Genomic DNA, 16,634 nt, shown 5'->3' with positions numbered 1-16,634 from the left:
AATGTCTGCATTTCTGCAAGTACAGCATTTTAAAACCTATTACAAGTTGTACTACACTCAGGGTAAAATAGCTAAATGGGGTGGAACCAGAAACAAGCACTGTTCCCGATGCCATTCACACGGGGCACATTTAATACGCTGTTTGCAACCTGCCCAGCCCAAGGTGGCCTCATTGGGGACATTACTGAGTTCCTGGAGGGAGGGCTGAGATTAAGTATAGTACAGAGCCCGTAACTTATATTACTGGGGATTAGTAATGAATCAATCCCTAGCCAGGCACAGGCATTTGTGTTTATTGTAATGACAGATTTTCGGCTAAGCTTGGCTACAGCATGGCAAGACCTCTCCGGACCATCGGTCCAACAATGGCTCGCTCGTCTAATGTGGGCACCTCTGTCGGGTGGGTGGCTACACTTGAAGAGGGATAGTAGAGCATCGTTCTATTCTCTATGAGATGTGGGAATAGGGGGTCAGTTGGGTAAATTTTTCCACAGGTGTCTCCTACGTGGGAAAGATAGGAATATATGTATAAATGTTTGATCAGTGTATAAGACGTGACATGAATTAACCTTAAGAATGGACTGTCCACTTGGAGAGGTACGTTTAAACGTAAGCTATAAAATGTGCAATAAAGATATGTTTAAAAGAAGAACGGAAAACATCAAGTCATTCTCAAAGCTGTTGCAAAGGTAACCCATGAACCTTAGAAGAGGGGATGTGAACTGTGCCCGGTAGACCCAAAGACCTATTTGAGCAATTATCAGCGTCAACTTTTTGAGATTGGTAGTAAACCAGTTTTGCTCTTAGTTTAAGTGGTTTACAACCACTGCAATGGATATGACAAGTGCTTCTGGCAAAGGGTATATATTTAAGATTTTTTACTCGGTGGGGGTTCTCTCATGTTGAAAGGCATTCATTTTACAACTCGTGTTCCTGACATTCAGATCAGTGATAAGGATTTGGCATAGGACGCGTTCTTGAATTTCACTGAAACTAATTTTATGAATAAAGCTTTTCTGGCATCCAGAACACTAATAAACACTTTTCCTTTAGAACATGGATCTTCCAAATGAATCTTTACATGCCTTCATAATACTCATACTTTTTTTTAGCTAGTATGGGCTTTTACATGTGGAGGGAGAATTATTTTATAACTAAAGCTTCTCTGGAATTCAGAGAACTGAAGAGGTTCTTTCCCCATTGTGTGTTCTCTCATGAACAGTAAGGTGACTTTTCACACTGAAGCTTCTCTGGCACTAAAGGCACTGATGAGGTTTTTCACCAGTGTGAGTTCTCTCATGTAAAGTTAGACTGAGTTTATGACCGAAGGTTTTCTGGCATTCAAGGCACTGATGAGGTTTTTACCCAGTGTGAGTTCTCTCATGTAAAGCTAGACCGAGTTTATGACTGAAGCTTTTCTGGCACTCAAGGCACTGATGAGTTTTTTCCCCAGGGTGAGTTCTCTCATGTAAAGTTAGACTGGTTTTATAACTGAACATTTTAAGGCACTCAGAGCACTGATAAGGTTTTTGCCCAGTATGGGTTTGTTCACGGTGAGTGAGAATAGCTCTTTCACTAAAGTTTTTGTGACATTCACAGCACTCATATGGGTTCTCCCCAGTGTGAGTTCTCTCATGGAAAATAAAACCAGTTTTCAGCCAATAGCTTTTCTGGCATACAGAGCAGTGATATGGGTTTTCCCCGGTGTGGGTTCTTTCATGTTGAGTGAGAAGGTATTTACGACTAAAGTTTTTTGGGCATTCAGAGCACTGATGGGATTTCTGCACAGTATGGGTTAACTCATGCCGGCGTAGAACTTTTTTCCGACTGAAGGTTTTCTGGCGTTCAGTGCACTTATAAGGTTTTTGCCCAGTATGTGTTCTCTCATGTAGAGTGAGATCTGCTTTACATTGGTAACTATTTAGGCATTCAGAGCACTGATAAGGTTTCTCTCCAGTGTGAATTCTCTCATGTTGACCGAAAAGGGTTTTACAATTGAAGCTTCTCTGACATTCAGAGCACTGAAAAGGTTTTTCTCCAGTATGTATTCTCTCATGCCGAGTAAGGCTGAATTTACTTAGAAAACCTTTGTGGCATTCAGAGCACTTATGAGGTTTTTCCCCAGTGTGAGTTCTCACATGTCGAGTCAGATGTTGTTTGCGAGTGAAGCGTTTCAGGCATTCAGAGCACTGATGAAGTTTTTCCCCAGTGTGAGTTTTCTCATGCTGACTGAGACTGGATCGACGACTAAAGCTCTTCTCACATTCAGAGCATGTATGAGACTTCATTTTGGAGCCAATATCTCCACATTCGGTTTTGTCTTGTATACATTCCATTATGAGACAAGATTTCTTTCTGAAGTTAATATCGCCAAGTTGGGATTTTTCTAGCAGAAACGCCATAAGACAAGGCTAAATCTTATTCAGCATGTGTTTAGCATCACCAACTCAAATGTGCTGCCCTTATTCAACTTAACACTTGGACATTTATTTAGCCAAAGATGACTTCTCTGTGGAGTTCACAGTTTATAACTTCTGTAGGCAACCTAATTCGCCCTACAACCTTAATATCAGCAGCCCCTGGTACTTATTGGGGAAGCTTCTCATGGTATTATTGCCTCTTCATTACATCCATGTGGATTCTCAAACCCTTTTCTCAAAATTATTCATTTATGAGTTAATGAGGCACTTATCAGGTCTTTGGTTGGTTTTCAGTATTTCAAAGCTAGGTACATATTCACATAATGTATTGGCATGAACATTAAGAATACTATTGTGTATCAGTAGCAGCACATTGTTTCTTGTCACCCTTCTTACGGATGTCTTCTATGTCTGTATATAAGACTACAATAAGGATTTTGCAGGTCTTGCAAGGTAACAAATACCTGAGGTCACTTCTAATGGGTTAGAATGGTAGTGGACATGTGGACCTGGACTACAAGCAAAATGGTCATTGGTCACAGAGGAGCATTTATTTTCCCTCATTCTACTTCCCTTGGTCCCAGATATACCCACATCGCTAGTTCGTAACTAGCAGTTATCTTGGTCCTAACCTGACTACCTGGTCTTTTAAGCAGCTTCATTAACACTGTATAAGTGACCAACAGATATTTGTTTAAAGACAATTCACTGGATATGGTGCTCAAGTGTCCCATTTGCTGAGGTCTGTTAAAAACTCTTCAAGTCCCACTTGTTCTGTGTGTATCATCTTCTCTTGGATCGATTATAACTTTAGACTGATGCTGATCCTCTCTGGTTCAGACAGATGATCTTCCAGCCCTGGGTTAGCATCTCCAGGAAATTCTTCATATACCATTAGAGCAGCTGGAAATCCATTTAGAGAAACTGCTTTGACATTCTTTATTTTACTCTAATCCGAGTTCCTCACATCTTTTTCATGGATACTTTCCTCTTGTTGGAGCTCTGAAGCAACTTTACTTCTTTAGCATTTTTGCTTTAATAGTCTTCAATTATTTGCTTATTACCGACTACCATTTTGTCTTCAACGCCAACACTTCAATCATCTGTGGATTTAAAACCAGAGATTGTTAAAGAATGAAAACTGTAACAAAGGAATAATATTTATTAGCCAATACAGACATCCAGAGTCTGAGTTCATTTTGAGAGAGGGATGAGAGGGCTCAAGGCATTCTCGAGATAGAAAGCTTGAGAACACTGGAACACTAGGTTGAGGTCTAAAGATGGAAATTCTGATGAACAGTTTTGTGCACATCAGTAATCATCAGTAAGCTTTTCAAGTGTCTGATCAAAACTTTCTCCAACTCACTATGCGGTATACCTCTTTGCACAAGTCCCCAAACCAGGCAAGCAATATCTCAAAGAACAAGCATGCACACCCTCATAAGAGTCTCCCCTTCCCAGCACCACAAATAATGCTACTTCTCCCGGGCAAGCATGTGTTAACAACTTAGAGTCGACAATAGACAAGATAAGAATAGAATTATGGAATATCATGGCCAACCTTAAGCTGGCAGTTGAAATAAAAACGGCTCAGGAAACTAGGAGACCGCATAGATCTCCAACCACCACAAACACACAGTATCAAGCACACCTAGATGGATCTCTATGCCTTTGCCAAATACAACTATACGCCTCAACAGGACAACAAACCAGATGTTAGTTGTGGACATTGATGACCTTTGCCAATCTTACATAACATACCCTCACCACGTAAACAACTTATAAAATACACACTATAGCTATAAATACTTCTCTGGAGCAACAAATCATAGCTTCTACTAAAAACCTCTCAAGAGTAAGACAGATCACCTTCATCACAGGTAATCAAGACAGAAAAAAGAGAGCCTAAAAAGACACTGAAGAGCTTACTGCACAACTGCAATCAGAAGCTAAATATGCCAATGACATAGCCAACCCCATCCTGTCACAATCTAGACCAGGGGTGTGGAATTTAATAAAATATCTACTTGTCTATGGGGCAGGGTGCTTCATAAATCTACTTGTCCTGTAACAAAATCCACTTGTCACTTTAGTGCCATGAAGTGTGGCGACACATTATGGCAGCAATCTCCTTATATAAGAGCTCTGATATAGCTTCTCGGATTATGAGAGGGCTCTTACCAGAGTAGTGTTTGAATACTTGCGGTCTCCTTATGTTGCCACGTTTCTGCAAATCTACATACTGGGGCTTAAGGTAGTGGTACACAATAGTTCTAGGGTTAGAATGCCCTTTTGAGTCTGTGCAAACCTACTAACTTGTATATTTTAAGGGTTTTCAACAACTCTTCTCTGACCTTTTCCCATACTGAGAAATGTTGAAAATGTACTCCTTACAATGGCAGCCGTAAACCTTCTTCCAGAGTTGGGGAAAAAAGTGGTTGGTGGGAAAGTAAACTTGCAAACACTCAGATGTTCGCATGAGCAAAGATACACATGCATATTTGCTCATGACAAAATGCAATTCAGAAGTATTTCCTAGGGGTACTATTTTTTGTCCTACTTCTGTAAATTCTTGGGAGTTCATGAAAGCCGTATAGTTGCACTTAATGCAAAGGACATAGAATTCCTTTAATAATTGAGCCCTTAATTTGGTCTGGTGTTGACCATGACGCTTTGCATTTATTAAAATGCTGTCTCTCTCTCTCTGTATCGGCTGGCTTCACTGTGAGTGACAGCATTCTGCTTTCATAAGAAGCATATCAGCACACAGTAGTTTTGCTCAATGCCAGTAACTACTGTGGCAGTGTATGCTATTTGAGACCAAAAACAATTGTTGCTTTTTGCAAAGTTTGTTATAATGGTGAGGGGCCCGGCAGCTCCCACACCAATAAGGTTTTACAAAAACCATGCCAAAACAATTTGCACATTGACCAAACTAAAAAGCTGACCTGGAATTTCAGACCTAGTGGCTTGGTCGATGCTTGTTTATTTTTGTTTCCCATAATCTTACTGAAACTGTTTTTTTTTTCCAAGACCTTTATTAGATGCACAGATTGTATACCCAGCTTTTTAATGCCCACAACCCAAAATAACAGGCCAGCAGCAATTGAATGTATTGTCGCAATATCCACCCAAGAGGTGCAGTTTGTTAACACAGCATGTCGCCTACAACCCTTCCGGGCCGGCCGCATTGTAAATAGATCAGAGCTGCTACATATTTCGTCATCTCACAAACATGTTCCAAAGCCAGTCTTAGGACAGCAACTAGACATTAGAGGTCTATTATTTTATTATTTTCACCCCCCTCCACCCCCTCCTCCCCTCCAAAACCTGAGAACAGATTTGAGGAAAACCAAAGTATACATTCTCTCCCTCATATATGACCACCATACATAGTATGTGACACAGCTGAGTTTCTGGGGCAGAGCGAGTGGAGGTACTGATCCCCCTTCAGGAGCATGATGAAAGCGCGCGTGGAGCACCCTGCCACCCCTTAGCTAAATGTACTGCAGAGGGAGCGGAACTTATGTGGTCTGTGAACATGTCCGCGATCAGGAAAGTGCACTATCTGCTCATGCGCTGCATGTATTTTGTGCAAGTAGTTGTGTGTTGGAGACTAGTGTGGGGTGAAAAAGCGCACCGGGTGTCCCTAGGCAGGCAGTGTAGGCAGGTTGGCCTGAGGTCGGCCTTGAAGTATCCACTATAATTATGGCTCGTGTCCCCCCGACTGTCCCCGAGCCGACATTTATGCTTGAGTTGTGGAGGTGATTGTGCGGGGGGTCCGGGGAGTGGGGGGGAGGGAAAAGGGGGGGTCTTAAGGGGAAAATCTATCAGGGGATGGGCTCTCTACAGGTTCCGTCTGCCGCTTTGCGCGGACCTGAGCTATTTGAGGGTCCGGTTCATCCGGTTCGTCGTCCTGAGTTCGGAGTAGGTAAGCAGTGAGAGGTCCCCATAGGTCCTTGGGGCGCATTTTATGGGGCAGCAGGTCAGCATAGTTGTGGAGTTGGTCCTGCCAAGTGGACATAGTTGACAGCCAAGTCTTGAATTTGGGGGCCCGTCCCCGTCCCCAAATGCAAGCCAAATGTCGTTTTGCCAGCAAAAAACCCAGTGCAAAGAATTTTCGGTGTTTCTTAAGTGAGGGGGGGGGGATTGCCCCAGGAGTGCTATTTTGGGGCAGGGAGCGATCACCAATCTCACCATGTCGGACATAGCATTAAAAACCTCGACCCAGTACGACGCTACAGCCTGGCAAGTCCAGGCAAGGTTGGCGAAGTCAGCACCCGCATGTTTACAGCGGAGGCAGCGGTCATCAGTGCGCAGTCCGAAGCGACTTAATTTAGCGGGTGTATGGTAAAGGCGGTGCAAGAATTTGAAATGTACCAGGCGGAGGCGAGCATTACCCGTCACTGCGTTAGTGTGGGAGCAGCTTTCCTCCCATTGTTCGTCAGAGAGGGGGGCATCAAGGTCCCCGTCCCAATCCTGTCTAGCCTTGAGAGGCGGAGGGTCAGAGGCAGCATACGCGTGCTTGTACAGCATGGACACCACGTGTGTCGGTGTGGAGGAGGGCATGCAATGGGGCGACGGTTTCCGGTTCACCCGGGAAATCTGGAGTGATTGCCCGAATATTCTGCCTCGGTCTCGTGTACAGGAAAGTATCCATGACCGTAGGCGTGTGCACACCAAAGAATTGCGCAGCGGTACGGAAACGGCCCTGAATATACAGGTCTCCCCACGTATGCAATGCCAGTTTAGTCTACATCTTGCGACCAATTTCTTCGCGGGTGATGCTTAGTCTTTGATCATGCGCCAGTACCATGCAAGGGGAGTATAGAATGGTAGCGCCCATACGTTTCAGAATCCTGCGCCATGCTAGAACGGTGCAGTCCACTGTAGTGGGGTCGCGGTCAGTGACCCGCGTATCCAAGTAGAGGTAGCCAGACGGTTTTTCAGGTCTCATGTAACCGTCTTCAACAGCAAGGTGAGCCATAAAGGGAGGAGGGTGGAGCCAGTAGGCGGCAAAGTGGCCCTGCGCAGTCATAGTAGAGCCGGAAGTTAGGCACGTCAAAACCCCCCTGATGGTAGGTAAGCATGAGAGTTTTTAGTCTGACCCTGGCCTGCTTTCCTCCCCATATAAGCCGGGATATCTGGGAGTCAAGGGCCCGGAAGAAGTATGCTCCAGGGCTGTAGGGGATATTAGTAAAGAGGTATAGCAGCTTGGGGAGCACCACCATCTTGATTAAAGAGATCCGCCCCGCCATAGACAGAGGGAGGTGGATCCACTTAGTGACACTGTCTGTCAGCTTATCAAGGACTGTGCCGTAATTTGCTCGCATAAGGGCTTTCCGATTTCTGGTGATATTTATTCCTAAATATTTTAGTTCTTCGTTTTCCCATACTAACGGGTAATCAAGAGGAAACTGTTGGGTCTTGTCTGTAAGGGGGAAAAGGGATGACTTCGCCCAGTTTATCTGTATTCCCGCGATGGCGCCGAATTTGGTGACCTCGCGCAAGATGGGATTTAAGTTTTCCTGTGGCTTATGAACATATAGTGTCATATCATCAGCATATAATGATATGAGTAGTTGTCGTTCAGGGTAGATAAGGGATCTGTGATTGTGGCTCTGCCGGAGTTTGGCAGCCAGGGGCTCAATTGCGATCGCGAAGAGGCCCGGGGAGAGCGGGCATCCCTGTCGAGTGCCTCTATATATTTCAAAGGGGACTGAGCGTGCGCCATTTAGGAGGACAGAGGCTTGTGGTTTACGGTACAATAGACGAATCCAGTCCAGGAAGCTAAAGGGGGTACCCATTCTTTCCAGCAGGTTTAGAAGGTAATCCCACTCTAGGGAATCGAACGCCTTTGTGGCGTCCAGGAATATCGCAGCGGCCTCGCAGTTGGGGTCTATGTCCTGCAACACCGCCTGGAGAGTGCGGAGGTTGTGAGAAGTGGCGCGATTTAGGACGAAGCCCGCCTGGTCCGGCAGGACCAGGCGCTCCATCAATAGATTGAGGCGGGTCGCTAAGACCTTCGCTAGTATTTTGACGTCAGTATTTAACAGGTAGAGGGGTCTGTACGAATCGCAGTGCTCCGGTGGTTTACCCGGCTTTAACAGGGAGGTAATTAGGGCTTCCCGCATACTTGTCGGTAAAATGCCTTCCTCTAGGGCCGAGTAGTACACATTTTTGAGAATCGGGCCAGTAAGTATATAAAAGTTTTATAGAAGTCTATCGGTAGGCCATCAGAGCCCGGGGCCTTGCCCGATTTCATGGACATGATGGCGTCTTTGATTTCATCCACTTCCAATTCCAGGTGCAAAAACATTTGTTGGGTCGGGCCGAGCCAAGCAATTGCGGTGTCGTCTAGGTAGGTAGAAAGATCCAGAGGTGTCTGCCTATGGGAGGTGTATAGTGTAGCGTAATGATCCGTAAGAACCTTGAGCTGGCCTGCGAAGTCTCTCTGGGGCGTCCCATGACAATCAAGTAATGTAGTGACAAAGTTGCTGTGTCTGGGCGGCCTGATTGCAGAAGCGAGCGCTCTACCCGGTCTGTCCCCCTCTCCGTATATCCGTGCTGTAAAGGGTTTCCCCATGAATGTACATTCTTTGTCTGCAGCCTCAGAGTAGTCATTAATTTTTTCCCTGAGTTGAGCTTTGACTTCGTGTCCGCCTGACCCTTGGGAAATTTCGCTCTCCAGTCTGCCTATTTCCACTTCCAGTTTCCGCAAGTCACCGCGAAGGGACCTGAGGACTCCCTTGGAGATGCACCAACCGCGCACAGTGACCTTGATCGCCTCCCAGACGGTGGTAAGACTGGAAACTGAGTCGACATTGCGGTCAAAGAAATCCGATATGTCTTGCTCTAGGTCAGCTTTAAAGGCTGAATCAGTTAGGTGTGCGTGGTTCAGGCGCCAGCTTAGGTAAGGGGAAGCATCTAGGGGAACGCGTAGTGTCAATAGAACCGGTGAGTGGTCCGAGAAGGTGCGGGGAAGGTGTTGTGCCTTGACAAGCCATGGGGTGAGACCAGCGGAAAGAAAGACAATCAATGCGCGCCCAGGTGGAATGGATTGCGGAGAAATGTGTACCCTGTCGAAGAGAAGGGTGTAAGTGCCTCCATGTGTCAGTCAGGCGGTGCTCTTCTACAATGCCCAGGAGGGTGCGTTGTGTGTGCGTATAATGACTGGCTTGCGGGTGCGACCTGTCCACTGCAGGGATCAGTGCAGTGTTAAAGTCCCCGCCGAGAACTATGTGAGATATGCCAAGGGTTTGTATCTTGCCCCACATGGTGAGGAGGGCATCAGGGTCGTCAGTGTTGGGGCCGTAATAGTAGGCGAATAGGACAGTGTGTGAGTGTAGTTTCCCCCAAATCAAACAGTATCTTCCATCAGAATCTACCTCTGAGCCAAACGGGGTAAACACAATACCTCTTTTGACCAGGACAGTGGTGCCTCTAGCATAATTTGAGTAAGATGAGAACACTCTGCATGATGCCCATCGGGAAGCAAAGGAGGGGGACGTAGTAGGCACTAAGTGAGTTTCTTGCAACAAAGCGACCGAGACCCCATGTCTGTCCATATATCCCAGTATCTGTCGCCTCTTCCTAGGGTTATTCAACCCGCGTACATCCCATGCTACAAGCTGAAATTGCACAGCTGGTTGCGAGTTGTTCACGTCACCCATCCCACCCTAGAAATGAAAACATGGCACATGCACGCAGCGCGCAACAGCAAACAGAACATAGCAGTAAAACCAGTACTTTCGCATAGCAGACTTTCCAAGGCATTCCTCAAATTCCCAGTGATGTCCACCGCGGCTGCGCAGGTGGACCTAAAACAGGTAATATACCTAACTTGTCCGGCAACCCCAACAGGCCGGTAATGCAAAACAGCAGTAGCTCGTGACGTGTTGTGCAAAAACACAATGTGAGCTATCTCAGTATGAAGACAAATAAAGTCCCCACCCACACCGGCATTCCCAACTGGCCGGGAATCAAGGACTCCCTTTCCCCTCCCAAACTTTAACAACCCCAGAACAAAAAATACGCTAAAGGTTTGTAGGGGATCACCCATTGGGGACGGATATCCAGGGGCGCCAAACCTGCCCACCACCTCCTTGCTTTCACCCGCAAGACGCACGGAGGCCCTAGCTATCCTATGCGGGACGGAGGTGGGCGACCAAGCACTTTCTCAATCTTAATCCAGTGAGATTTAAAACAGAAATTGTACCTCACCAATGAACGTAGATTTCCGTCACGTGGAAGGCCTCAGGCAGCGTCGTTCTGATCAAAGCGGTATCTCAGTTTGTCAATCTTGTTGAGACATAGGGGACTGCGATCTGGAGCGTCGGGTTTCACCCTTGTCCCCGGCGCGTTCTTTTTGGTGGCGCTTAAGGAAGTCCTCCACCTGTTGCGGATTTAGAAAGAAATGTTGTGCACCCTGGTGCGATATTTTCAGTTTGGCCGGGTAGAGCATGGCATAAGGAATTTCCAGGGATTGGAGTTTCTTCTTCACCCCTGCGAACTTACGTCGAGCCTCTTGGACTGAGGGGGTAAAGTCAGGGAAGAAAGAGAGCGTTGTGTTGCCATATGTCACTGTTCCCACCTCCCTCGCTTGGGCAGCACTGCATCTCTGTCTCTGTAATTTAGGAAGCGGGCGATGATTGGCCGCGGCTGGGCACCTGGTGGAGGGCGGGCAGCGAGAGATCTATGAGCTCTCTCCACTATGAGGTGCGGGGAGGACTCTCTACCAAACAGTTCCACGACTAGTTTTTCCACAAACACCTCCATTTTACCTGTGTTGGTGGACTCTGCAAGTCCCAGGACGCGAACGTTGTTGCGACGGGACCTCGCTTCTAAATCCTCGTTCTTGTCCGCTATTATTTTGAGCAGTCTGTCCATCTGCGTGACTTGCTTGGTAGTGGAGGCAGCGCCATCTTCAAGTACCGATATCCTGTCTTCAGTCTCCTTGATACGAGTGTCATGGTGTTCAAGTTTCGCGACGACACTGTCCATGCGTGTATTAATGGTGTCTATTTTGGCATCAATCGTGGAGAGGCTCTGTCTCATGCCCAGCAAGAGCGTTTTCCAGTCTTCTTCCTGGGGCGCAGAAGCGGTGGGGCTGTCCGCTCCCTCCGATTGCGTTTTGGACGCCTTTTTCTGGGTTTCAAAGGGTATTTTTGACTGTCTAGCGTCATTGCGACCCATGTCGCGCCGGGGAGTCAGCGATGTTGCGGCCAAAGAGGAAGCCAGGTCGCGGGGCGTTAGCGACCGAGTGGCGGGCTGAAAGTGGCGGGAGACGAGTGCCACAGTGCCAGCGGGGCGCAAGGCTGCAAGTGTTTAGGAGCCTGGCTGGTGCGCGTCTCCAGCGTCGCGCGGCTTCCAGGTCCCAGGCTGCAGGAGAAGTGGTCGTGTGGGTCGTCCGATTTGTACCAGCCGCCAGCCCGACCCAGTACCACCAATGTAGGGAGAGAGCAGCGTGCGGTCGGAGAGGTGGCTCACAGGCGCTCGGGTGCCACTAGGCGCGTTTGCAGGGTTAACGCTATCGCTCCCAATCGAGAGAAGAGGAGGGTATAGGCCCGGCAAGGGAGGTCAGAAGGGCCCAATAGTAGGCGAGCCTGATCGCAGGCCTCCGTGGGTGTGCGTTGCATGGTCCCTCAGAGGCAGGAGGCAGGGGGGCCAGAGTCCGAGCCAGTGTTATGGCGGCCGCTCCGGTTCCGAAACAGTCCGGTCGCACGCCACAGCGCTGTGTGGAGTAGGTGCCGGAGTCAAGGAGGGTCTCGCTGGACAGTTGACAGCAGGGCGTTTAGATGAAGCACAGCGGGTGTAGCGCGGGCCGCCCCCGAGCCAAACCGTACATAGGGGCCCCAAGGATGGCAAGGATTCTGGGGAGGGGGGGCAGCGCGTATCAGCCCACTTCCGGTCGGTGTCGCTGAAGGCGGCAGGAGGGTCGCAAGGCTCACCCACCTCTCCCACGTTTGGGGGCTGCACCACGTGTCCTCCAGCAATGGCGGTGAAGATGCTCCCAGACGACTGGCCGTGGGGGGGGGGGTCCCCCACGGCGAATCAGCCTGGGAGGAGCTGCGGGAGGAACTCTGGTCTACACTGGCTCCGCAGCAGGCGTAAGGGGGCCCAGTAGGTAAGCGCTGTGGGGGGTTGCACAATGCCCAAGAGTGAAGCGCAGGGTTGAGGGCTGCCCCGGAGGCAGAGTTCAGCAGGTCCCTTCTGGCTCTGAGCTGATAGGCCGCAAGCCTCGGCCTGAAGTGAAGCTGGGTCCGGTGACACAGTCCTGCGGCAACTCCTCCAGACGTACGTAGGTATTTCAGGCGTATTGCAGGCGGCCTCCGGTAAATGCCGCGCATCAGGGGCCAGAAGTGTGTTGAGGCTCGGGGGGGGGGGGGGAGAAGTGCGAGCCGGCCCCTCCGCCGAACGAAGACGCCACGAACAACCGGCGGCGGGGGTCCTGAGGCGACGCGCACCACACCAGCAGTCGCAGAGCAGATATCGGCTCCCGGGAGATTTGCAGCAAGCGATAGTGCCGGGGAAAGAGAGGTCTTCCGGCTGGCGTGTGTAGGCCCAGAAGCACCGGACTTTCCCGACTGCCAGATCCGTCGGCAGTGGTCGGGGTCCTGAGGCGACGAGCGCCACACCAGCAGTCGCAGAGCAGATATCAGCCCCCGGGAGAGTTGCAGCAAGCGATAGTGCTGGGGAAAGAGAGGTCCTCCGGCCGGCGTGTTTAGGCCCAGAAGCACCGGACTTTCCTGACTGCCAGATCCGTCGGCCGTGATCCGGGGTCCTGAGGCGACGCGCACCACACCAGCAGTCGCAGAACATATATCAGCCCCCGGGAGAGTTGCAGCAAGCGATAGTGCCGGGGAAAGAGAGGTCCTCTGGCCGGCGTGTGTAGGCCCAGAAGCACCGGAATTTCCTGACTGCCAGATCCGTCGGCAGTGATCGGCCCCTCCAGCATCAGTGACAGTCAAGGGAGAACTGCTCCGTGGCTTCCGATCCCGTAGCCCTCAGGGGGAGATCTTGGTATTGATCTGTCCGTCTCGGCGCCAGGAACAATCCGGGATATAACACAAGCCGTTTGCACTGGAAAGGATGGTGAAGGATCGTGTGAGAGCGCTCGGTCAGTCGGGTGCCTCACACCAGTGCGGCCATCTTGGTTTGGCGCCACCTAGCTCCCCCTTACTGAAACTGGTTACACTGATTTCCCATAATGAACAGTTTTGGGAAATAGTAGAATGCATTAACACGTTACTAAATGATGCTGCAGCTGCAAAGAAATGGTACCTGAAATTCTACAGTAGTTTAGCTAAATGTTTTTTTTTTCTGCATAGAGTTGCCAATTTAGATGCTTTGGGTACTTTGCACTGCTGATCAGTGTCAAAGTACAAGTGTTCCCTGTGTAAAGTGTAATGGTAATTGGTTGGCCATGATTGGTATGTTTGCCTTACTAGTAAAGTCCCTAGTGATGTGCACTGCGTGTGCCAGGCCTAGTAATGCAAAGGTGCGCGGAGAAAGGAACTCAGGCCGGCAGTGTAGGGCCTGCGCGCAGTTTGCTAAGTTAGGATGTTGTACTGACAATTGCAACCACTTGTCAGCCCTCATTTTCCCTTTTGCGTACACAGTGGGCACCCCTGTGGTAGGTCCCGGGTAACCTCTGGGCAGGGTACAGTGTAAGTAAAAGGCAGGTCATATACTGAGGTGTGTGCTACTTCGTGACAGGAAAAAACACTCCTGCCATCCTGCCCATAGAACAGACCCAACCGTCCAGTTATACAACCATTTTCTAACCTTAACTTCTCAAAAACTACTGAATGGATTTGCATTAAATCGCAAAAAGAACAGTCTGTGGACCAAGATCTAGCTTCCTGCAGAAGTTGGTGTAATTCCATTAATCAGTTTTTGCTGTAGCCCATCCTAAAGAAGTCTATGAAAAATGCATGGGGATTTTGCGATTTGTGACCCTCCCTTTTATCTTGGCCACAGCTTGCTGTGTCACCACAAAACTTTCCAGGAAGGAGATGAGGTAGATGAACTCTTTTTTGAAAAGTTGGAAATTGGGTCAGAGTTATTACCAAAACACCCAAATACATTCTGTCTCGGAAAACAGACCTATCTATAACTTCCTAGTGACAACACCACTAGGTACGAATATGCTACTTACCAGTATGCATCTGTTCTTGGCATGTAGGGCTGCTGACATTCATATCTGTGCATAGATCGCCGCCTAGTGTTGGGTCCGGATGATTGCACATTGTTGTCCTGGAGAAGTCTTCGAAGTATCACGAGATAGTTGGCTCCTCCCCTGGACTACAGTGCGCATGGGCATCCTCTCCATCCTCAGATTGTTTTTCGCCATTGTGGCAATGATGGAGTAGATTACGTAAGTGATGACCATGCTAACAGTAATTCTGAATGCTGCAGCCGCTACAGGCGCCGGGGAGGAGGGTGGGCGATATGAATGTCAGCAGCCCTACATGCCAAGAACAGATGCATACTGGTAAGTAGCATATTCGGTTCGAGGCATGTGGGCTGATGAATTCATATCTGTGCATAGATTGCATAGAAGTACCTCCTTTTAGCGGCGGCTGCCCGTGCCAGCTGCAGCAGTCTGAAAAAGAGTCTTGAGAACAGCCTGTCCTACAGCTGCTTGCTGTCTAGAGTGTACATCTACGCAGTAGTGTTTCGTAAATGTATGTATAGTGGACCATGTGGCTGCTCTACATTTCTCTTCTAGTGGAATGTTCCCTAGGAAAGCCATGGATGCTCCTAACTTGCGTGTTGAGTGCGCACGTGGAGGAACCGTTAAAGTGCGTTTCGCTTTTTCATAACATATCTGAATGCACTTAACGATCCACTGGGCTATTCCTGACTTTGAAATGGGGTTGCCCTTATGCTGTGGAGCAAAGGCAACAAACAGTTGTTTGGTTTTCCTGAAATCTTTCGTTCTATCTATGTAGTACATGAGGGCCCTCTTGACATCTAGTGTATGCAGGGACCTTTCTGCAACATTTTCAGGATTTGGGTAAAAAACCGGCAGTTCTATTGTTTGATTCATGTGGAACTGCGAGATCACCTTCGGCATAAATGTAGGGTTTGTACGTAGTACCACTCTGTTTGGGTGAACTTGAATAAATGGCTCTTGAATGGTTAGTGCCTGGAGTTCACTAACTCTTCTCAGTGAAGTGATAGCTACAAGGAAAGCTACTTTCCAGGTAAGAAATTGAATCTCACATGAGTGTAGAGGTTCAAAAGGAGGTCCCATTAATCTTGTAAGGACTACATTCAGGTTCCAGACTGGTGAAGGTGGATGTCTGGGAGGGATCACTCTCTTGAGTCCCTCAAGAAAAGCTTTAATAGCAGGCACTCTAAACAGCGATAGGTGCTGTCTGTTCTGCAAGTACGCTGCTATTGCTGACAAATGTATGCGGATGGAACTATAGGCTAGATTACATTTATATAGGTGTAATAGATAACAAATAATGTTCTGAATAGATGCATCTAGAGGGTTAATGTCATTATTGTTGCAGTATATGACAAACCTCTTCCATTTTGCTGCATATAATGCCCTAGTCGTGGGTCTTCTTGCTTCCTTGATGATGTCCATACATTCTGGAGGCAAGTTGAGGTATCCAAATTCTAGGACCTCAGGAGCCAGATCGCCAGGTTGAGCTGTTGCGGATCTGGGTGCTGAATTTCGCCATGGTTCTGCGTCAAAAGTCTGGGTGTTAGTTGCAGCCGACTGATGCGGCACCACGGAAAGCTCTACGAGCGTGGTGTACCATGGCTGGCGTGCCCACGTTGGAGCAACTAGGATGAGTGTCATCGAGTGTTGCTTCAGTTTGCGTGCCACTAGCGGTATCAATGGAGCTGGGGGAAAAGCGTATGCAAATCTGCCTGACCAGTTCATCCATATCGCATTGCCCTGAGACTGCGGGTGTGGGAACCTGGTGGCGAAGCTTTGGCATTTTGCGTTCTCCCTTGTAGCGAATAGGTCTATCTCTGGATGACCCCACTGTTGGAAGTACGGTTGGAGTACTGATGGATGTATATCCCACTCGTGCATCTGATGGCTGTGCCTGCTGAGCAGGTCCGCCATCTGGTTGTCCTTTCCCGGGAGGTGCTCCGCCATAAGGAACATGTTCCTCTGAATGGCCCACTTCCACATGCTCTGAGCCAGATGAGACAACTGTGGAGAGTGTGTTCCTCCCTGCTTCT

General features: G+C 48.5%; 1 protein-coding gene across 1 annotated transcript in view; it reads right to left on the bottom strand.

The window, feature by feature from the left end:
• Positions 1-1,256: 1,256 nt before the first annotated feature.
• Positions 1,257-16,634, bottom strand: part of LOC147737928 (uncharacterized) — a 48,258-nt gene continuing 32,880 nt past the window's right edge. Inside the window, 1 exon segment of the mRNA XM_086924998.1 lies at positions 1,257-2,411. Coding sequence (XP_086781124.1) covers positions 1,257-2,411 — 1,155 coding nt within the window.

The sequence above is a fragment of the Lissotriton vulgaris genome, chromosome 1_1 (genome assembly GCF_964263255.1).
Source record: "Lissotriton vulgaris chromosome 1_1, aLisVul1.2, whole genome shotgun sequence".
Classification (NCBI taxonomy): Eukaryota; Metazoa; Chordata; class Amphibia; order Caudata; family Salamandridae; genus Lissotriton; species Lissotriton vulgaris.
Note: the sequence above shows the minus strand (reverse complement) of the source record. Positions and strands in the feature narration are given on the sequence as shown.